General features: G+C 51.9%; 1 protein-coding gene across 7 annotated transcripts; it reads left to right on the top strand.

Annotated features, from left to right (window-relative positions):
- Positions 1 to 8,524: 8,524 nt before the first annotated feature.
- FNDC4 (fibronectin type III domain containing 4) lies at positions 8,525 to 22,537 on the top strand. 7 transcript variants are annotated; one of them, XM_080585316.1, is made up of 7 exons: positions 9,092 to 9,265; positions 13,709 to 13,802; positions 14,348 to 14,463; positions 14,994 to 15,198; positions 16,045 to 16,134; positions 17,465 to 17,598; positions 20,834 to 22,537. In XM_080585316.1, the coding sequence occupies exons 2-7, from the start codon at positions 13,775 to 13,777 to the stop codon at positions 20,864 to 20,866; spliced, it is 606 nt and encodes a 201-aa protein (XP_080441442.1). In that variant the 5' UTR covers positions 9,092 to 9,265; positions 13,709 to 13,774; the 3' UTR covers positions 20,867 to 22,537. The 7 variants fall into 7 exon arrangements, with proteins under 7 accessions (XP_080441439.1, XP_080441438.1, XP_080441437.1 ...); XM_080585313.1 differs by lacking the exon at positions 13,709 to 13,802 and having other exon boundaries at positions 8,525 to 9,265; positions 14,352 to 14,463; positions 17,487 to 17,598; positions 20,837 to 22,537; XM_080585312.1 differs by lacking the exon at positions 13,709 to 13,802 and having other exon boundaries at positions 8,801 to 9,265; positions 14,352 to 14,463; positions 17,487 to 17,598.
- The last annotated feature ends 394 nt before the right edge of the window (positions 22,538 to 22,931 follow it).

The following is a 22,931-nucleotide window of genomic DNA, read 5'->3' as shown; positions in this document are numbered from 1 at the left end:
GAGATAGGACGGAGGACATGGAGTCTTTCAAAGACATTCATAAACTTGGTGTTTCTTGGAATAATTGCACAAGTGTGATGTCCCAGGAAATGAACAGTCACAGAAGTCCAGGACCCCTAGGTCAGGAGCCAGCTATCACAGGTCACATCATGTTAATTTCTTTCATAAATATGTCAACACTCACCTTATGCTAGTTGAAAAGTGACTAAGGTTTAGATTAGGGACATAAAATGCATTCATCTTCTGTGGGTTTCTTTTAATCAATAACATTTAATATGCTACAAAGTATGGGCAGTTTCCGCGCAGACGTATCATAAATCTAAGGCTTTCCTAACTTTCAAGGACCATGGATACAGGTAAAATTGGGAATTATACATTGGGAACCCTTATCAGTGTATTCAGTGTTGAGCAGAAAAAGATGACAGGAAGGTGACATGATGAAGGTACAGCAGGCTCCTGCAGTCAGGGTCAGGACATTCCCTTGCAGCTAGCATCTCTCCCAGAGTCTCACATTTGCCTCAGTGACCACCAAAATTAACCACAGAGACAGGTAGTCTGAGAAACTCTCTTTTCTCTGGAAGAACCTCATACAGCCTGGATGTCTGCAAAGCAGGCTGAGGTGCTTGGGGCACAGGATAGAGCAAGCACAGAGGCAGTGGAGTCATCTCTACCACAGCAAGGTCACACAGCCAGTGCAGTCATGCAGTCAATGTAGCACATGTGCTCCTTTCCCACATGCAGATTTTGCTCCCAGGCCAACTTCTACTAGTGAACAGGGGTGCAACACAACAATGCACAACAAATGCAGACAGGTGAGAGGGATGGCTGGTGGGCAGAGCACCCTCCGGGAGCTGGCCAAGAGTGAGTCAGCTGGCCCAACAGGGCTTACAATGCTCCTTCTGGCAGGCAGGGAGAGGAACAGAGGCAAACTTAAGCTGCAGACCTGCATTCCAGGCTGTAGAGGTGAGGATAGGATCTTGAGCCTACTGCCAGATTTCCCCACTGAATTCAAAATGCAAGGCATTGAGAGTCATGTAATGCAATTTAGATGTCTTAGTTCCCAATCTGTGATTGCAAATTGAATTTTGCCTGGCCAAAAACCCAAACACTCAAATGGTAATAAAATACATGTGAAGAATTTGCACTCTCAGTGTTTAGTATTTATAGACTGAACAGATATAAATGTTCTCCCCTGCTCCCAAAGCACAGCATACTTCTCCATCCGCAGAATCATGGGATTTGTCCCTGATGCAGCGTAAGAAAGGATGGTGTGGCACTGGAGGGAGGTGGTTGCTAAGCTCCCATTATTGCCTGGAGTGGCACAGCATGTCCTTTCCTTGTGTCCACGACAACTGATCTGGCCATATGAAGCCTGGGAATTTCACTCAGCCAACAGTGGTGGCCAAGGATGGTCAGATATAAACTTCCACTGATCACCGAATGATTCTCCTCCTTCTGTGTGAGCAATAGAGTTCCAGCCTGGAGTGTAGGGAAAGGACACAGAAACCCACTCCCCTGAAAGCAGCTTCAGGGTAGGGGATGCAGAATAAACTGCCCTATAGCTCTAATGAGCACCAGATTTTGCCATCAAAGAGCAGCATTAGCCGTTGATACTTTATACCTACGGTGCTGGGCTTTCCAAACACTGTCTTTTGAAAATTATCACATTATTTTCATCCAAACAAACCTGTGACACAGTGAAAACTCAATAACCAAAGTTATTAAGAAGGTATTCTTTATTACGACACCGTGTGTGTGTGGGATCGCTCCGCCTAACACACCAAGGGTTACTGCCAGGATGCTTATATTAATGGATATATATATATATTTATCTCACCTCCCTGTAAGTCTCTTGCATATTCTTTAGGTATCTGAAGAATCATTAACATAGGTTCCCGCTCCTATTGACATGTGTGCTAGAGTCCTTGGGTGGTCATCCAGCATACTCTGGTGGTCTTTTGATGAAGGCCAGAAGCCTTCCTCACGGCTAAACTTCTGACCCTTCCTTTCTTTTACAGACTTCAGCAGTCCAAGCCAGTTCTTGCTGGTTCTATTATCTGTGTGTATGAAGTCTTTTCTTCCCTAATCTTTTAGGGTCATCCCATCCTCGTACTCCCTGACTCAGTCCTGTCCTTGTGGTTGATATAGAACATACTCCTTCTGCTAGCTAAAACAGAATCACAGAATCATCTACATTGGAAGAGACCTCCAGGATCACCTAGTCCAACCTCTGACCTAACACTAACAAGTCCTCCACTGAACCATGTCACTAAGCTCTGCAAACCTGCAAAATCGACATGCTTTCCCTTGTTCCCTGTTTCACCTGTGCAGGCTAGATCAATTATGTGTAAACCAGGGAGCAAGCAAGTAACTACTGCAGCTGTGCAAGCAAACTGTGCAACTCATTAGCAACTAGACAACAGGCCGGTGTTCAAGTCTGTGCTCCAAAGGCTGTGAGACATGCTGCTTATGTGTAGAAAGAACATACAGGGAAATGTCCAGTACAGCATTCAAATATATATGCATCAGCAAGCAAAGTCATGGTGCTGATAACAACTGGAGGTGACGTTACTGTAAGTAACGTAACTAATCCACTGAAATGCAAGCAAAACAAATGATAGAGGTCAATCAGCAAGAACAACAACAACAAGAAAAGCATGGTATGAAGATCATAGAATCATAGAATGGTTTGGGTTGGAAGCAACCTTAAAGATCATAGAATAATAGTATCATTAAGGTTGGAAAAGACCTTCAAGATCATCTGGTCCAACCACCCCCCTACCACTAATGTCACCCACTAAACCATGTCCCTAAGCACCACGTCCAACCTTTCCTTAAACACCCCCAGGGACGGTGACTCCACCACCTCCCTGGGCAACCCATTCCAATGCCTGACTGCTCTTTCTGAGAAAAAATGTCTCCTCATTTCCAACCTGAACCTCCCCTGGCACAACTTGAGGCCGTTCCCTCTAGACCTATCACTAGTTACCCACGAGAAGAGGCTGACCCCCAGCTCCCCACACCTTCCCTTCAGGCAGTTGGAGAGAGCAATAAGGTCTCCCCTGAGCCTCTTCTTCTCCAGACTAAACAACCCCAGTTCCCTCAGCTGCTCCTCATAGGACTTGGGTTCGAGGCCCATCACCAGTTTTGTAACCTTTCTCTGGACATGCTCCAGGGCCTCGATGTTCTTCTTGTAGTGAGGGGCCCAAAACTGAACACAGTATTGGAGATGCAGCCTCCCCTGAGCTGAACATAGGGGGATGATCACCTCCCTGGTCCTGCTGGCTACGCTATTCCCGATACAAGCCAGGATGCCGTTGGCCTTCTTGGCCACCTGGGCACACTGCGGCTCATGTTCAGGCAAGCATTGACCAACACCCCCAGATCCTTTTCCTCTACACAGCTTTCCAGCCACTCTGCCCCGAGCCTGTAGCGTCATGTCGGGTTGTTGTGGCCAATGTGCAGAACCAGGCACTTAGCCATGTTGAACCTCATCCCATTGGCTTCTGAACTAGATCACCTAGTTCCAGCCATCCACTATATCAGGTTGCTCAAAGCCCCATCCAGCCAGGCCTTAAAAACATCTGGGGATGGGGCATCCACAACTTCTCTAGGCAACCTGTTCCAGTGCCTCACCACCTTAAGAGTAAAGAATTCCTTCCTTATATCTGACCTAAACCTACCCTCTTTCAGTTTAAAGCCATGACTCCTTGTCCTATTACTACACTCCCTGATAAAGAGTCCCTCCCCAGCTTTCCTGTAGCCCCCCTTTAGGTACTGGAAGACTGCTGCTTCTGGTCTCCCTATAGCCTTCTCTTCTCCAGGCTGAACAACCCCAACTCCCTCAGCCTGTCTTTGTAGGAGAGGTGCTCCATCCCCTTGATAAACTTTGTGGCCCTCCTCTGCACTTGTTCCAATAGCTGTATGTCATTCTTCTACTGGGGGCCCCAGAGCTGAACACAGTATTCCAGGTGCTGTCTCACAAGAGCGGGATAGAAGGGGAGAATCATGTCCCTTGCCCTGCTGGCCACACTTCTTTTGGTGCAGCCCAGGATATGGTTGGCTTTCTGGGCTGCAAGTGCACATTGCTGGCTCACGTTGAGCTTCTTGTCAACCAACACCCCCAGGTCCTTCTCAGCAGAGTTGCTCTCAATCCATTCTCCATCCAGACTTGTATTTGTGCTTGGGATTGCCCCAGCCCAGATGCAGGACCCTGCACTTGGCCTTGTTGAACCTCCTGAGGTTTGCACAGGGCCGCCTCTCAAGCGTGTACGGGTCCCTCTGGGCTCCTCGTTCATCCATGCAGGCCTCCTGGCGTTTTTGCCTGACTTCCTCTTTGTTGGGATGCATCACTCCTGAGCTTGGAAGAGGTGGTCCTTGAATATTAACCAGCTTTTGTGGGCCCCTCTTCCCTCCAGGGCTTTGTCACATGGTACCCTACCAAGCAGATCCCTGAAGAGGCCAAAGTCTGCTCTCCTGAAGGCCAGGGTAGCGAGCTTGCTGTGCTCCCTCCTTGCTACCTCTGAATCCAAAACTGCACCATGTCATGGTCACTGCATCTAAAGCTGCCCTTGAGCTTCACATTCCCCACCACCTCCTCCTTGTTGGTGAGAATGAGATCCAGCATAGCACCTCTGCTTATTGGCTCCTCTGTTGCTTGGAGAAGGAAGTTATCACCAGTGCATAGCAGGAACCTGCTGGATTGCCTATGCCCTGCTGTGTTGTCCCTCCAACAGATATCGAGGTGTTTAAAGACCCCCATGAGAACCAGGGCTTGTGAATGTGAGGCTGCTTCTGTCTACAGAGGACCTCATCTGCTCGGTCTTCTTGATCATTTGATCTGTAGCACACTCCCACTATAATGTCCTCTGTCCCTGCTTTCCCTGTAATCCTTACCCATAAACTCTGTCAGCTCCTCATTTGCCCCCAGGCGGAGCTCCACGCACTCCAGCTGCTGATTGACATAGAGGGCTACACCTCCTCCTCGCCTCCCCTGCCTGTCCTTCCTAAACAGCCTGTATCCTTCCATTCCAACATTCCAGTCACAAGAGCCATCCCACCACTTCTCCATAATGCCAGTTAGGCCATAGCCCTGCAGGCATGCATGCATCTCTAACTCTTCACAGAATCACAGAATCACAGAACCATCTAGGTTGGAAGAGACCTCCAGGATCACTTAGTCCAACCTCTGACCTAACACTAACAAGTCCTCCACTAAACCATATCACTAAGCTCTACATCTAAACGTCTCTTAAAGACCTCCAGGGATGGTGACTCAACCACTTCCCTGGGCAGCCCATTCCAATGCCTAACAACCCTTTCAGTAAAGAAGTTCTTCCTGATATCCAACCTAAATCTCCCCTGGCACAACTTTAGCTCATTCCTCCTCGTCCTGTCACCAGGCACGTGGGAGAATAGACCAACCCCTACCACTAATTCTTGTTTGTTCCCCATGCTACGTGCTTTTGCATAGAGACACGTTGGGCCCCTGATGAGGCTGACTTACTGGCTGGGCTGGTTTCAATTCCTTTGTGCTGGTCTTCAGGTGCTCTCCTGCTGGCCCATGACCCTTCTTCAGGCTCTGGGCATCTATGACTGACACTGGCACCAAACTGGTACGAGTGGGATGGATTGAGGTTCCCTCCCACCCCCAACAACTTTAGTTTAAAGCCCTCTTCACCAGCTTGTCAAGTCTATGATCAAAGATGCTCTTCCCCTTCCTTTTCTAACAGGTGGACCCCATCAGACCCTCATCAGATAGGTCAGTGATTCAGAGTATGCGAGGAAGGACCTGACTTAAGTTTTTTGGGTTAGAGCTGCAGTATGACCTGAAGCTGTTTGATACCAGTACATTGATTTGTGCTTGCTGCCTGCTGGGCTGCCTGAACAGACTAACCTGTACTACAGTACAGTCAGTGATAAAGAGCCTAAATCCTTGGCTGGTGGCAAAGACAAGAAGTGGAGCAGTTAATATTAACGCCAACCATCAGGTTAACAGTCAGCTCTGCAATAACCAAGTGTGGATCAGACCTCAGTTACAGTGACCAAGAAGGAATGTGTCTTGCAAGATAAGAGACAGCTAGGAATCTGTTTGTTCCTCTAAATCCTCTTGCATTCGCATTCTTGCAGCTGCCAGCTTTATCCTTTGCTTTCCTTGGCAGTTCCCTCCCTAGCATGCAGATAGAGGGAGAGGGAACTTTCCAGCGTGACTCTTCTGGGAAAGCAGGATCAGACTCTCCATCCTTCCAACCACTGCTGACTGCAGCTACAAGAAAGCTCAGCATGGGAAGGATATAGTCCCCCAAGCCACCAAGAGCATCTAAGAAGCAGCACTGAACAGCCTAGACAGGACCAGAAGACCATCATACCTGCCTTGCACCTGCAAAGTTTTTTTTTACCCTTCTCCTTTATCCTTTACTTCTCTGGGCAACCTGTTCCAGTGTCTCACCACCCTTTATTCAGAGGGTGGTGAGGCACTGGAACAGGTTGCCCAGAGAAGTTGTGGGTGCCCCATCCCTGGAGGTGTTCAAGGCCAGGCTGGATGGGGTCCTGGCAAACCTGATCTAGTGGGTGGCATCCCTGCCTATGGCAGGGGGGGTTGGAACTAGATGATCTTTAAGGTCCCTTCCAACCCAAGCCATTCTGTGATTCTATTATTCTAAAATTCACCTAGGTTCTGTGAGACTTCTTTTTTCACCTGGCTGGAATCTGTCCCTTGCACAGACACTGCAGATTACATCCCTCCCATAGCAACAGCACTACCCTGGTCTTCCACAGCTCTCCTCCAAAGCACAAACCAATTCTCCTGTAACTCAAAAAGGCCTCCTGAAGTGACCATAAAATAATTTGAGGGGCCCTAGTGCACTGAACTATGCATGAATGTGTCCACACTTGCACGCGTGCACACACCAACATATCGTTGCTGCAGCTTGACCACATCAAGGGCATGGTCTAGTTGCTATTTAGCTCTAGATGTGCTACATGGTCAGGACAATACAGGATGCAGAAAAGGAGGACATCAGCTAGACAGCCAGGAGCCTCAGGAGCCCCTGAGTCTGCCCTAAGATGTAGGTAAGCCGAGCCACTTTAGCAGTCCCTTAGAGCCAAAGGAACTCACACGTTTCTGCTTGGCTTCACTCCTGCTTCCAGTTTCCCTGGCTCCACTCACGTCTTCACAAAAATTCAGATCATATGACTGAGAGTATAGTCCAAATGCTTCTTAAACTCCCAACAGGCTTGGTGCCATGACTATGTCGCTGGGGAGCCTGTTCCAGTGCGTGACAACCCTCTTGGTGTAGAACCTTTTCTTGATATCCAGCCTGAACCTCCCCTGTCGCAGCTTGACACCATTCCCTCGGGTCCTATCACTGGTCACCAGAGAGAACAGATCGGCACCTGCCCCTCTGCTCCCCCTTGTGAGGAAGCTGTAGGCCATGATGAGGTCTCCCCTCAGCTTCCTCTTTTCCAGGCTGAACAGGCCAAGTGACCTCAGCCGCTCATGTCTTCCCCTCTAAGCCCTTCACCATCTTTGTAGCCCTTCTCTGGACACTTCAATAGTTTCATGTCCTTTTTGCACTCTGGTGCCCAAAACTGCACACAGTGCTCAAGGTGAGGCTGCACCAGCGCAAAGTAGAGCGGGACAATCCCTTCCCTCAACCGACTAGCAATGCTGTGCTTGACGCATCCCAGGATACGGTTGGCCCTCCTGGCTGCCAGGGCACACTGCTGGCTCATATTCAACTTGCTATGAACCAAAACCCCCAGATCCCTCTCTGCAGGGCTGCTCTCCAGCGTCTCATCCACAAGTCTGTATGTAAGACACATTAGACTGGTGCTCCCTCCCCTTGGGGTAGGACACAACCCATGGCCATGGCCATGCCCTCATGCTCATGTGGAACAGCACCTCAGAGGGGCAAGAGCATCCCCAGCTCCAGAGGAGCCAGTGTGACTGTGCTGGGTGCACCAGCCTGGATGTCTGCAATCTGTCAGTGACCTAACACCTGTGACCCCAATAGGCTGATGGTATTCACAAGTGTACTGGCTCTGTAGCTGGGCATAGCCATGGCCTCACTACCCAGTATGCATGCCTGTATGTGGAGCCTCCCTACACTGATCTCCCTCCACACACACACCTTGGGTGCAGGCCCCTCACAGCATCCATATGCTCATGGATGAACCCTCCAGACCAGCTACAGCCAGTGCTCAGTGGCCACAGGAGAGGCTGTACCAGTGTGGTACACCGGGCTGTGCCACTCGGGAATGGAAGCAATGGTAGTCACAGGGAAGAGGAGGACACAGCACCATGGGCCACAGCACATGGCAAGAGGGCAGCACGTAGCACTGCTAGGAATCACTCTATACCAGGAGATAGGCCTGGGCTGGGAGGCAGCCTCCCTGGAAAAGGGGATGCTAGCAATGGGTCCGTGTGACAACACTTGAAAACAGTGGTGTGTAATACGGGCAGCCAGAGAGCACCCCTGCAAGAAAGGCATCTGTGTACCAGAGTGCCCATGCATTATGGGCATGTGTTAGAGGGTGGTGCAGACTGGGCACACATATGAATTTAGTATGTGCACGTGTGAGAGCACTAGTGCAATGCAACACACCTGCAAGACAGCCCAGGCCACACAGATATGCATGTGATCACGGAAGATGTGCCTGGTCTCTGGGGCACTGCCAGCAGTGCCAGGAGGGCAGAGTGAAGACGTTATGGAGAGGGTGCACCAGTGCCAGTTACCGGTGGGTGTCGTACTGGGGAGGGTTGGCACTGGGTATTACTGGGGGGACAGCACAGGGAGGGCTGGAAGCGGTGATAACTAGCGGTATGGCATGAGGGGCCGGCACTGGCGGTTGCTGGGGAACGACGCAGGCGGCGCCGCTGGTGGTTATGAGGGGAGGCAGCACTAGCGGGGATGGGGTACTGCACGGGGGCGCACGGCCGTTTCGGGGGCGGCGCCGGCGGTTTCGGGGTACGGCTCGGGGCGGCGCCGGCGGTCGCTGCGGTGCCGCTCGGGGGCGGGTGCGCTGGGCGGAGCTGGACCGGGGGAGGACCGGGCGGCCGTCCCGCCCCCCCGCGCTGCGGCCGGGGCTCGGCCCCGCTCCGTCCCCCGGTGCAGGGAGCCGGGCCGGTGCCAGGGCTGCTGCCCGGGCCAGGGCCGCAGTCCCGGGCGCTCCTGCGTCGGCCCCGCCGCCATGGCCCATTTCTCGGCGTACCTGAACCCCGTCCTCGTGCTCTTCAGCTGCGACCTCTGCTTGGTGCGAGCCAGTAAGTGCCGCCGGGGCGCCCGGAGGTGCGGTGGGGGCCGGGCCGGGCCGCGCAGAACACCGCTCGCTGCCGCGGTGCCCGCACGGTGCCGCCGGCGGCGGGCGGGGGCTGGCGCTCGCCAGTGCCGGGCGCCGTCCCGTGTGTCCGCCCTGCCCCTCTCCCGGCCCCGGCCCGGGACGCCGTGCGCCAGCCCCCTCCCGCCGGCCTCCCCCTCTCGGGACTGGCTTTCCCTGTCCTGCCCGGCACGGGGCGCGCGTGGCGGGGCGGCCCCGCGTGGCCTTGGCCGCGGCCCGAGGGGCCTGGCCCGGGCAACCCGTGGCCCCCGGGACAGCCCCGCTGGGGCTGCGCCCTGCCCCGGGGTGTCGTGGTCTCTAAGACATCCGTGCCTTCAGTCGTGTTGCATCCCCGTGGGACCGGGATGAGATTGTGTGGCGGTGCTGCCCTCCCTTAACGTGACGCTAGGCTCTGCCGTACCCCAGGCGCCTGGAGTTGCCGGCTGTGGCTTTGGCTTGAGAAGCCTGCCACTTCTGGGCTGGGCTGTCGGGGAACGCAGCCCCTCCTTGTTCCCCAGTAGAGGAGAGCGTCCATGTTTCCCATCTGTGCCGCTCATCAGTGAGCTCTGGGTCCTGAGAGAATGAACGCGCAAGGGCAGGGATGCTCCAGTGCTGTACAATGGTCCACAAGCTGGTCTCTGACAGACATCCCAGTGTTTCACATTGCAGCATGCCTTCATGCCTTGCTGGCTTGCTTTCTCTAGGCTGGTGTTTGCTCAGAGACCGAGGTATGTCTGTACACAAGGTACCGCTGTCCTTTCTTCCTTTGACTCATCTGAATAACCTTTGTCAGTGGCAGCCTTCTGATATCTATTCACCTCTTGTCACATTAGTGATGCAGTAAATTGCCAGTATCAGACATGTTCTGATAACCTGCCATGGTGGAACTGGACTGCTTTATTCTGTACTTGGCCTTGTGTCCCTTGGCAGTCTCCTTGCACAATATGAACTACGTGGCCTGCTGGATTCAGGTAGAAATGCAGTCAGGGTTGTTTAAAAGGAAGCACTTCTTATTTTTAGTTGTGCAGTCTGATGCTTACTTCCCTGCTGCACAGATAAGTTGGACAAACATCTGTGTGCCCTTGAGCAGCAGTCCCAAGGGCAGTGGCCCAGGTGCAGGTGAGTTCCTCCTCTCCGGAGTCAGAGCAAGATGGGAAAATGCCAGTGGGCCTGTGCCCCATCCCTGTGCAGAGCCACATCTGTCAATGCCACTCTTGCAGGGCATCTGTCCAACCCTTTCTCTGCCCTGCAGAGGCAAGCTGTGTGGCAGAGCTAGTCGAGTGCTCAGCTGTCCACAGGTCAGTCCTCACTGCTTCCCAACCTCAGTCTGCAGTGCTGCCAACTCCAGTGCACAGGAGCAATTCTTCCCACCTCTTCAGCAGGCCTGAAAGGAATGCACTGCTGTACTGTCAGTAGAAAAGAGTGCACCAGGCCATAAGGTAGTGATTATTCTTTCTGTGGTGGTGCCCAATTCTGAATATGACTTTAATCAAAAGTGAAGTTGAATAACTTATAAATGATGCAGAATCATTAGCAATTAATGCATTGTTCAGGGCTTAACTGTGGCATGCTTTTTCCTAAAGAACCCAGCAGAGTGTTGGAGGATCTTGGCTTTACAGAAATTTTTTTAGTAGTCGGTATCAGAATATATATATTTTTTGAGTCCTCGTACTCACAGATCTTCATGGCAGAAGCTCTGGTATGAGACTGCTCTGACCTCAGCTGTAGAGCAGACAGGAGAACATAGGCTTCATGTGGTGATCACATGCAAACTCCCTGTGGTGTAGGCTGTCTTTTGGAGGTCTTGTCCTAATGACTTTCATTGAGTTATCTTGTATATCCTTGGGGTTAATCATTGTCCTCTGTTTCCAGGGTGACTTTCTGTAGTTTCAGCTTCTGAAACTTCTTGTCCTCTCTCTTTCTGCTAGATGTGCAAATCCCACATGCTTATAATGTCTTCTCTACAGTTTGCTGAACTGTGAAATGACTAAGTGACATGGATTTTTCCGATGAAGAACTGCAGCCTGGACGCCTTCAGATCTCATTGTCATACAGGTTCAGGTCCACTTGCCTGGAGCCTGCACTCAGCGTGTTTGCAATGCATGAGGTCTGAAGCACTGACTAGTCACGTGCACTCTGGCTCTGCCATGCCTGTATGTCCTCTTGCCCTCCCCTGTCTCCCTTTTGAGCGTATGGGGACTGGTTCTGGGAATTACAGCTGGGCATTCTGGCTTTGAGTGTACTCCCTTTGCAGTGTGACACAGGGGTGGTATCCCCCCGGGACACCCTGCTGCCACCAGTAAGAGAAAGTCCCAATAAAGGGCCTGTTTAAGCTCTGTCTAGGTAGAACTTCATAGAATCATAGAATGTCCTGAGTTGGAAGGTACCCAGAAGGATCGTTGAGCCCAACTCCTGGATCTACACAAGACTGAGTAATAATTAAACCATATGTCTGAGAGCTTCCAAATGCTTCTTGAACTTCAACAGGTTTGGCGCCATGGCCACTTCCCTGGGGGGTCTGTTCCAGTGCCCAACCACCCTCTCATTGAAGAACCTTTTCCTGATCTGTACCTCCCTTGACACAGCTTCATGCTGTTCTGTCAGTGATCACTAGAAAGAAGAGATCAGCACCTGTCCCTCCACTCCGCCTCGTGAGCCTTGCTGGCTGACAGGGTGCTGTCTGCAATTTAGCTGTTACTTGTACAACACTTGCACAGTGGTCATGGCTGGACCAGAAAACAGAGCCCATCTGTGATGAGCTCAGCCCTTGTGTGCACAGGATACACATGCCTCAGTCAGTGGGCTATGTATGTCTCAGGACTGCAGCTCTATTCAGCCTGTTTTGCTTTTGGCTCCTGGGAGACCAGAGTGTGCAGACAAAGACATGGCTTAGAGACTCCCTCCCACAGGGTGGAGTGGTGAACGGGATCCCCACTGACAAACCTCTAAGGAGACACGCTTTCATGGGATAAAGGATATTCAAGGGAATCTTTAAAGCCTTTCCTGTTTGTCAGCCTCCTGTTCTGATGAGAAGACACAGAATACTATGATGTCCTCATTTGCGTTGTCTCCTGTGATTATACCTCCTGGTAATGCAGCAGGCTTCTGCTAGGGAGGCAGTTGCTCCCAGTGTCTCTCTGGAAAATTGTTTTCTGGGCTCTGTGTGTGACTGTCCTGGCTGTCTTAGTTGTCCTTGACAGACCATAATCCTGCATCTTTCAGAGTGGTAATCACAATTTTCCTGGTTAGATCTGCCCAGGAGCCAGATATATTCAAATGTGAATGAATGCATTTCAGTGGTTGACCTGCAAAAAATGACCTTTCCTAGTCACTCCTACGTTTTTTGTTGGTGTTGTTATGGTGGTCTTTTTCTCCTGTTTCCAAGTCCCCCCGGGGCTCTTTTTTTTACCTGTGTAAGTCACAGCATTGAACCTGTACTACACAAGCAGCTTGTAGAAGGACACTGTCTTGTTTACAGGGAGAGAAGACACAGGAACGGCAGCTTCAGTGTCTTTCTTACACACTCATGTATTTAATTTCTAGACAGAATTTGTCTATGTGTGCAAGTTTGCCTACCTTTGTAGGATTCTTCCATGTTCTTCTTAGTGCTATGAAATCTCAAAATAGTAATGGTGCAGCCCATGGGTCAATCAGACCAGCTTTCCGAAGAACAGCAATAGTTAAGTGTTGTTATCGGCTTTACAGCTGATGGCATTGCATTGCCAGGAAAGTTAGCTCTGCCCTCTGCACTGGGCTCTCCTCCCCAGCTTAGAGCAGGGAGTAATGCCAGGCAGATGAGATGGCCAGATTGAGTTCCATAGTGTGTTTATTCCAAGCTGTCCCATTTTTCTGTCACAGTTGATATATAAATACTGTGTCTGTGCTGCTTCCTACGCAGTTCTGGATGGTGTGCCAGGCATTTGTGATGTGCACATCCACAGAGCAGTCCCAGAGCTTGGAGAAACCTCATTTCACTATCACAGTCTTGGTTCAAGAATTGCATTAATGTAAGATTTGTTTGAACTCTGAACCCTACAAAAACATGAGACTTAACTGCCAAGAAACTACTCTGTGTCTGGGCTGAGCAGCAGCATGTTGTGTCAGGCAGCCCTGCTTTTTGCTGCTGCTGAAGCTGAACGCAGTAGGCTTTCCAACAGATGAAAATCTGAGCAGCAGTGTCGTGCTCAGCCCTGAAGGTACCTCAGATCTGCAAGCAGCTGCCCTCATGAAAAGCTGATGTGAATGCCATTGTCCCCTCTGATGGCAGGGTATCTGCAGTGCTCTGCGACATTCTACAGAGGCCTTTCCTTTCATTTAATTTTGATCTGCGGGATCTGGTTAAATTGCTATAACAGTCTCTTAAACTATTCTGTAATAATTTTTTGCTCAGGACAGGCCTTCATGCATTTCCCGTCATGATGTCTGCAAGGTGGAAGGAGCCTACCAGAGTCCCTTCATGTCCTGTGCTGGGTCTGGCAGCACAGGTCAGCACTGCTAATTTCTTTTACATGGAACATGTAATACAAGCAATGGGCTGTGTCTGCCACTGCAAGAAAGCCCTTTAGAGAAGAGCCAGTCAGATGCCTCACAAGCTTGTCCTCTTTTCCCACTGTAGTGCAGTGCAGAGGGTGGGGTGACCAGTGAGCACATTTCTCACCAACAGCCAGATAGAGAGGAGACCTGGACAGTGAGCAATGACTGACAAAGCCAGTAGGTGCCATAGAGGGGTAGCTGCACAGGAGTGGCTCTGTGCTGCACCCCCTGCGTAGTGGGCAGCTGCCCACTAGCCCAGGGAGCACTGTGCAGTGTGTGTGTTGTGGGACTCAGTCTTGTTGACCTGACATGACCCTCCTCTTCTGGGGAAAGATTCAAGGGAGGAACTGCTCCCTGTAGCCCTGGTCAGCATGCTGCAATGGGCAGCTGTTGAAGAAGACCCCCATGGTGGTGTGCGGGGGTAGGTGCCTTTTCTGAGAGATCTTTTTTTGCCTCTTTCATGTGCTTTGCCTTGGTCCCTCCCTGGCTCACCCAGACAGGCCACCGTCCCCTGTCAATGTGACTGTGACACAGCTGAAGGCAAACTCTGCCACAGTCTCCTGGGATGTTCCAGAAGGAGATGTGGTCATCGGCTACGCCATCTTACAGCAGGTATCCAGGCTTTGTTCCCAGTAGTCTGGGGACTGTTCTCACTGATTTACCAGCATGCTCCTCTCAGCCCTTTTGCTGCAGTTTGGAGCTCCTCTGGCACATGCCTGAGGACACCTCCACTGTTGAGCAACCTTTGCTGGGGTTCCCTCTCTAAGCCATCTATGCTGGGGGTGGTGGGGAGGGGCACAGCAGACTGTGGGCTGCATTGTGGAGTGGCTATCCCTCCAGTGGCTTCTCTGTGATTTCTTTGGATGAGGAGAGTGCTCCAGCCACAAGATAACCCTTCCTTGCTTGCCTTGCTCAGCCTCCACAGCCCCAGGTAGTGGTGAGTTCTCCAGGGAGGCACTTGGCTCTTTGGCCATGCAGGGATGCTGTGTAGCAAGGTGCTAGCCAGTCTGGCCCATCCCAGGGGTGTATGATTGGAAGGAAGGAGCAAGGGCACTGTGCCCAGCACAGCCTTGCAGATGGGGGCCTGTGTGTGGTGCAGCTGGGAACAGCCTCCTGGGGATGACAGCTCTTCACTCTGGCAGCGGCAAGATGGACAGATGCAGCGCTTCATCCGGGAGGTGAACACCACCAACCGGGCCTGCGTGCTGTGGGACTTGGCAGAAGATGCTGATTACATCATCCAGGTGCAGAGTATTGGCCTGTATGGGGAAAGTCAGGCCAGTAAGCGTGTCCACTTCCGGACCCTGAAGGAGACTGACCGCCTCCCCTCCAACAGCTCCAACCAAGGTGAGGCAGCTCCTTCCAGTTTGCCCAAGTGCCACTGGTGGGGGCAGAACTGGAGGTCTCCACAGCACACAGGCAGGGAGTCGGCAACCAGTGAGCGAAGTTCCGACCTGGGTAGCCAGCTGCCTGGGATGCACAGGGTCATACAGGCTGCTGTTGTGTTCACCATGACCATGGTGAAAGCCCAAACAATGCTTTATAGTCCTCCTGTCCTAGATCTTGGCAACCTGTTCAGCTAAGCAAGCTAGTACATCCAAACTGCTGCCCATAGGAAGTAAATATTGAATTGTCTCTCAGATCTACCAGCCTGCAAGCTACCAAAGGACAAATACGAGAACCCCATAGTCTCCTTTCCTCTTCATACCCATGTTGTGCCTTTTGCCTTGGGATTGCCTAAATGTTGGCCATTAATCCAAGAGAGATGACGCACAGGGTGGGTCCATCAGGCCTGGACTCTCTCCAGCACTAGCCACGAGTGGGTATCAGGGCAAGCAGATGAGATACTTTCCTCAGGACTTTTGTTTTCAGCTCAGGGCCTTCCTAAGCAGCCCTGGTCCCTACACAGAGAGTAACCTTAGTGGGCTTCTCTCACATGCATTGTGTAGTCCCTATTTGAACCCACACAAGCTTTTAGACTCCCTGACCGTATTTGGCAGCAAGAATGCTTTGTCTGACACAGGAAAGCCACAGGTTGCATGTCTTCTCCCCAGTCAAGATGTCATCCCATGCCTGTTTGTCAGGGGAATGTGGGCCTCTCTCTGTTGCTCCTTCTCAGACCCTCGACTGTTGATGGTACTGAGGTAGGGTCTGGTAGGAGGGTGACTGCTGCCTGGGTGCTCTTCTCCACAGGTGACATCACCATGGAAGGGCTGGACAAAAACAGGCAACTGCAGACAGGCGAAATTATCATCATCGTGGCTGTGCTTCTCATGTGGGCAGGTGAGTGCTGCAAGCAATGTTCTGGCAGGCTGTAACAGAGGCATAGTCTAGGGTGTGCAGAGAGGATGGGGATTGGAGAGAGCAGAGGAATATTGGCAATGGTTCTGGAATCCTCCTTCCTAACAAGTCCATTGAGCCTCTGTAGGAGCTTGAGCCAGTGAGGTGAAAGAAGGAACAACAGCCACTGCTGACCAATGATGGCCTGAAGCATGTGGGCTAGTTAGCCTGCCTGCTGTCCTGGAAGAGCAGGAGACGATGTGGTACCCAACCAATACAGAATTATGGTGTGGGAGCATCACAGTTGACATTAACTATTGTGTAACTTGGGCCTTAATCTATCTTGTTTGATATCGTGATAATATTGCTCCACTGGCTGGTAGTAGCTGTGGCTCAGTCTACTAAAACTGTAACATTTGTGAGCTATTTCTGTACAGCAACCAATTAAAGCCAGTGCCCCAGGAAACAGCAGGCTGCCCTGGGAGCAAGGAAGCCTTGGATAAAACAGGAGGCTCCTGACATGTCACACAGAGCTGTTGTGAATGGGAAATCATTTGTCCCCTACCCTCTTCCCAGTAAGGGAGGATTTTTAAGTGGCATCTTGCAGGAATCTCTCCTCGTCCTGGCCTTGAACACTCTTCTAGTGCACTGGAAGAAAATACAAGATGGCTGCTGCTAACTGCACACCTCATGCAGATTGTTGTATCAGAGTACCAACAGTGATAAATCAGATCCAGGTGGCTGTGATAACACCCTGTAGTTTGAATGGGTCCAACACATTTAATGATTACAATTCAAAGCATTACTCCAAAGTCCTGTGTTGATGGTCATAAGATGTGGGGCATGCAGTGCACAAGGTGCTGTAGAACCCCGACAGAGTGATCCATAGTTTGCAGGGCAAGAAAAAGCCAAGGGCTGGCTTTTGTGAGGACTGCAAGCATCAGGCCAGTAACTTCAGTGCCTTGCTGGAGGCACTCAGCACACTCAGCTGCTCACTGACCTAAGGGACTGTCCCTCTCAGAGTGCCTCAACATCCGCCTTTGGCCACAGAGCACTGAGCCATGCTTATGGCTGAACACTGAACACCTCACATACCTCATGTGTACCCTGATAGCTTCAGCTGCATCTTTGCTTTGTCTGCCCAAGGAGATTGGCCTGGCCACACTTGCTGAGTTTTCTGGAATAGCAGTCCAAGCTGGAACAGGTGGAGGTTGTGGGTGACCAGCACCCTGGGGTGCCTTGGTCCTGACTGCTCTCCAGCTGTAATGTCATGGGGAGGGGAGGCAGAGGGCAGCCAATGTGAGGGAGTCTTTCATCCCTCCTCTTTCTGCAGCGGTGATCGCCCTCTTCTGCAGACAGTATGACATCATCAAGGACAACGATTCCAACAACAACAAGGAGAAAACAAAGCCATCCTCAGAGCACAGCACGCCAGAGAGACCAACTGGAGGGCTGCTGCGGAGCAAGGTGAGTGGGGAGAGCTGGCATTTGACATCTGCTGTGTCTTAGTGCCTGGACAGGTTCTCACTCTCTCCAGAAACAGAAAGACCCCAGCTCATGCTCTCACTCTAAAAACTGAGGACTGCATTGAGTCCTGGCCTCTCTGGGACAGTCTGTATGCCCCATGGGTGACTGCAGGAGAAACACCAGTAGAGATGGCAGGATACATCAGTTGGGATGGCTCCCGTATTGCAGGATGTTATCTGTCCTCTTGCCAGTGCCTTGCCCCATCACCATGTCACTCTGAAGCTACACCTTTTCTGCATCCTATAGAGAGGTCCAGGTCCTGCCTGTTCAAGCAAAAGGCAGCTGAACTGATCAGCTTTCTTAAAATTCCTACACTAGTCTCTCTCTGCTAGCTTTTAGCCTTCTCCAGGCCATCACCACACAGGTCATTCATGAGAAAGACTCCAGAGCTCCTTCCTCACCCTGATGGAGGTACTGTGCCAGGCTGTGGATGGGGATGGACCACTACTTTCATGTGGCTATTCCCTTAGCACCTGACCCTTCTTTGTTACTCAACAAAGACTGATTTATAACCCTGATACTTGTGTTCTAATGGGACCTTGCATTAGGTTTTTCCCATGGGTCTCATTTGCATCCTCTGTCCATGGTATGAACTCCATTCACCATGGTGCCTACCAGCCCCTCTGCTTTTATATATCATTGGTTTCCAGGGGATGCCAGGGCAGAAACTTCCTGTTTGGACTTCAGAGGCCCAGTTTTCTCTGCTCCTTCAGGTTTACCAGCTTCCTGATTACTCTTTGCCAAAAATATCCTTCCTCTTGGATTTCTGCTCCAGACTCACCCTACTCATACAGGGCTTCAAAAGCAGGTGCACAAGCCCATTCTTGTTGTTTGCTAATTTCATCACATGTACAGGGCTGAAGCACCTCACGGTATCTTTTTGAATTCACTGTATTCTTGGGATGCTTGCAAGTGATAACACTGCAAGTTTATCCTCACAATCCTTAATTACAAAGCTGGGAACAACGTATAGGAAAGAAAAAGCAGTGACATCATTATGCTCTGCATTTGCTTCCACTCCTGGCTTCATGGTCAAGCTGCTGTAAAGTAGCAGACAATCACAGCATTGTAGCGGTTGGAAGGGACCCCAAGAGACCATCGGGTCCAACCCCCCTGCCAAAGCAGTTCCCTAGAGCAGGCTGCCCAGGCAGGCGTCCAGACGGGCCTTGAATATCTGCAGAGAAGGAGACCCCACAACCTCCCTGGGCAGCCTGTTCCAGTGCTCCGTCACCCTCACCGTGAAGAAGTTCTTTCACATGTTGGTGCGGAACTTCCTGTGCTCCATTTTGTGGCCATTGCCCCTTGTCCTGTCCCCACAAACCACTGAAAGGAGGTTGGCCAAATCCCTCTGTCTCCCACACTTCAGGTATTTATACACATTGGTGAGATCCCCTCTTGGTCTTCTCTTCTCAAGGCTGAATATACCCAGGTCTCTCAGCATTTCCTCACAGAGGAGATGTTCCAGGCCCCGTATCGTCTTTGTGGCCCTCCGCTGGACTCTTTCCAGGAGACCCCTGTCTTTTTTGTACTGGGAAGCCCAGAACTGGACACAGTACTCCAGGTGAGGCCTGACCAGGGCAGAGGGGAGGATCCTCCCAGAGGGGGAGGATCACCTCCCTTGACCTGTTGGCTACGCTCCTTTCAATGCACGCCAGGATCCCATTGGCCTTCTTGGCCACGAGGGCACACTGCTGGGTCATGGCCAACCTGCTGTCCACCAGGACCCCCAGGTCCTTCTCCGCAGAGCTCCTCTCCAGCAGGTCGTCCCCCAGCCTGTACTGATACGTGCGGTTCTTCCTTCCCAGGTGCAGGACTCTACACTTGCTCTTGTTAAACTTCATTTGGTTTCTTCCTGCCCAGCTCTCCAGCCTGTCCAGGTCTCGCTGAATGGCAGCACAGCCTTCTGGCGTGTCAGCCACTCCTCCCAGCTTTGTGTCATCGGCGTACTTGCTGAGGGCAGACACTATTCCCTCATCAAGGTCGTCGACTGTTGAACAGGACCGGACCCAGCACCGACCCCTGGAGAACGCCACTAGTCACATGTCTGCACAGTAATGTAGCTCTTGATGTCCCTGTTACAAAGTATAGTCATGGGGACATTCACCTTCTTCCCCTTACTTCGATGGGTAAGGGCTGCACTACAAATCACATACAAGTATGACTCCATCCCTTCCCAGTGGCTTCTCTGAATGCACATATCTGCTGTGCTATTCAGTAAGCACAGTCCTTTCAGTGTAAAGGAAGGTGTCTGTTCATGCTTGCAACAGTTTTTGAAAAAAATCCACCCCACTACAGGTAGCCCTTAGTTCCCTTGTCACACTCCAGAGCTGTTGCAGGGCATAACAGTGAGACAGCTTGACATAAGCTGGCCTTATCTGTTCCTCCACTCGTCATGCCATGCTTTGTGGATTCTCTGCCCATGCCAGGTGTCCTCCCACATCCTCACGCATCTTTTCTGCTCTGAGCCCTGTATCTACCTTCTCTCCAAGGGCCACAGTTGTAGCATGGGGTGGTGGTTTAACAATGGGCTGCTAAGAACCTCCACACCATATTGAATTGGATGTACTGAAATTTACATGGCAAGGTTTTGGTAGCGGGGGGTGGCTTCTTCTGAGAAGTGTCCAGAAGCTGCCCCATGTTAGGTAAGAGCCAGTTCTAGCCAGCTTGAAATGGCACTTGCTGCTGGCCAAAGGTGAGACCAGGTAAATCTAGTACACGTGACTAGGAACCAGACAGAAGTCACCAGACATCTGCAAGCCCTGGAGGCTGAAGAGTGTGAGGCTGGGTGCCTGGTTCTCCTGGGGGTACTAGGGCACAGCAGTGATCAGAAAGGCTTCCTGGGGAGGCAAGTGTGGTGTGGCTGATGGGACTTACTTGGAGTGAGGCAGCAGCTAATGCAGCTGAGCTACCTGAACCGTCTGTCAGGAGAGATTAATGCAAATAGGTGGGGCTTAAGGGTTAGTTCCATTGGTCTCCTTAGGGAAACACTGAAGGCAGGTCTCTGCTGCAGCACACCCACACCTCAGCCCACATCAGACAGCTCAGCTGGCACCCCTTTTGCAGAAGAGGTGTGCTGGTCTTGGTGCCTGCCATGGGAGGGTGGGGGTTCTGCCATGGGGTCTGCATCTCAGGTTCTTAGCAAAGCAGGGCCTTAAAGCATTTTTTTCTCCCATAGAAGTCTCCCTCTGTCAATATAATCGAGGTGTAAGTGCAGCACCAGCTCTGCGTCGGGGGTCCTGGGCATCCTGCCAGAGCCAATACAGGCCTTGGAAGAAGAGGCAGCACCAGGCACCCAGCCTGGAACTCTGCATGCGAAGATCTGCGTATCCGAACTTACGCTTTCCCGAGGGCACCTGTCCAGGGACATGCATGGAGCCGGCTCCCAGCTGTGCATGCAGCACACGGCCCTGCCCGTCCCGCATGCCAGGCCCTGCTTCCCTGCCACTGTGGAGTGCGGAGCTGAGCAAGGGGGTGGGGGCACACCATTATCCCAGGGGGGCAAGCCTGGGGGAGCAGGCGGGGCTGGTGTCCCCTCCTGCTCACAGCCCTGAGGAGAGGCAGCATCCCCGTGCTTTGGCTTGGCCAATGGCCTGGGTGCAGCCAGGTGGCACCAGACTCCTGCCCAGGAGATATCCTGCGGCAGACCTTGCTCTCAGCCGCTGTGTCAGCCTGGGGGTGGGGTGGGGGGGTGCAGGAGCTACTCCCCTTTTGGCTCCAAGACTGAGGGGGTGCGGCAGTGCAGGTGGCCCCAGTGCTGCCAGGGAAGTCAGAGAGAGGTGGCAGCAGGGTTTGGGAAGTCATGGAGAGGTGTCGGGAGGGGCTGTCTGTGGGGCTGGGCACACTTAGTACAGCTGACAAGGGGAATCCCTGATGGAGGACAGGCTTCACTGCACCCCATCACTGCAGCGCAGGGGCTTTCCATGCCTCTCCCTGCTGCAGTGCATGAAAACTCAAATGAGAGCATGAGGAGCTAGTGCTGCCACAGTGTCTGGATGGGCTGCAGAATGTGCAGCCAGGGCAGAGCGCCAGTTGGAGCAATCCTGTGGGGTGCAGTGAGCCTCACAACACTATGGGAACAGGCAGGGCCAGTGCACGGCTGTGGCTTTGCCATTTCCCTAGTAGGGCTCACTGTTAGCAATGCAGTGTGTGCTCCATGGATAACGTGGAGAGCCCTAGCCTGGTCTCAGCTGTTTTGGCAGGCTGTGTGCTGCAGAGCTCATCACCACTCTGGGGACAACCTTAGCTTCAACAGTGTCACATCCCGCTCCTGGCTTCTGTCCTGCAAGTGCGTGGTCACTGCTGATATTCCCTCTTCTGGAGCTAGCCCCATGGCCTGCACCAGACTGGCTGGTGCCACACAGACCTGTTGGGAAGGTTTGGCCATGAATACCCACAAATGGTAGACCTCTCATTCAACTGAAGATGGTGTGAGTTGTTAACCATCTTAGGGCTGGTTAACAGATATTATCTGGATTGTTTGTTTCCTGGTGCCTGCAAGCAGAAGTCTGTTACTGGGTATCTACATTACTTTGTGTCCGAGGCTGAGGCCTGGCCCAGCTATGCCCTCTTGCCAGAGGCAGGGGGAACAGAGTGACATGATGAGCCATGCTGCCACAGGGGTAGCCGGTGCCCTGGCTGCTGCACTTCCCTCCATGCTCTGTTCTGTGGCTGGTCACTGAGCTGGGGTGCTGGCTCTGCAGCCCTGGACTCAAGCATCACAGGATCCAGCGTCTTCCAGGAATAAACCTTCCAGCAAAGCACTTTCAGGACTCTTCATTCCAGGTGCTGCTCAGCTCCTGCTGCAGGACTAGACTGGGAAGGGACAGGGTAAGCAAATTCCTGTGGCAGGGTCTTTTCAATAAAAGCATCCTGGCTCAAAGGTTGCAGCATTGTCCCTGCAGCATTTCAGGTCTGTGCATGTTGTGTATGCGTGTGTGTGCATGTGCATACATGTACCATTACTTGCACTTATGCATGTGGCCTTTAGGAGACCTGTTCTTGCCAGCTGCATACGGGGGTTATCACATGTTTTGCAGCAGGTCCTCTAAGGTCATCTTGCACTTCTCTGGCCTTTGAGAGAGTGCCAGTGTTGCAGGCTGGCTCTTGTCATGCTTCTGGACAAGTTGCAGGTAGGTGCAGGGCAGTTACAGATTTTCTGACTGAGGATGGCACCACAGCTAATTTCTCTTCACAAACAAAATGGGCTGCAGAATGCAGGCATCCTGGAAGCAGGGCCAGGAAAAGGAAGATGATGCCAGATCCCAGCAGGCTAC

The sequence above is a fragment of the Anser brachyrhynchus genome (assembly GCF_964034855.1).
Source record: "Anser brachyrhynchus genome assembly, chromosome: 3".
In the NCBI taxonomy this organism is placed as follows: Eukaryota; Metazoa; Chordata; class Aves; order Anseriformes; family Anatidae; genus Anser; species Anser brachyrhynchus.
The sequence above is the reverse complement of the archived record's forward strand: the minus strand, read 5'-3'. Positions and strand labels throughout refer to the sequence as shown.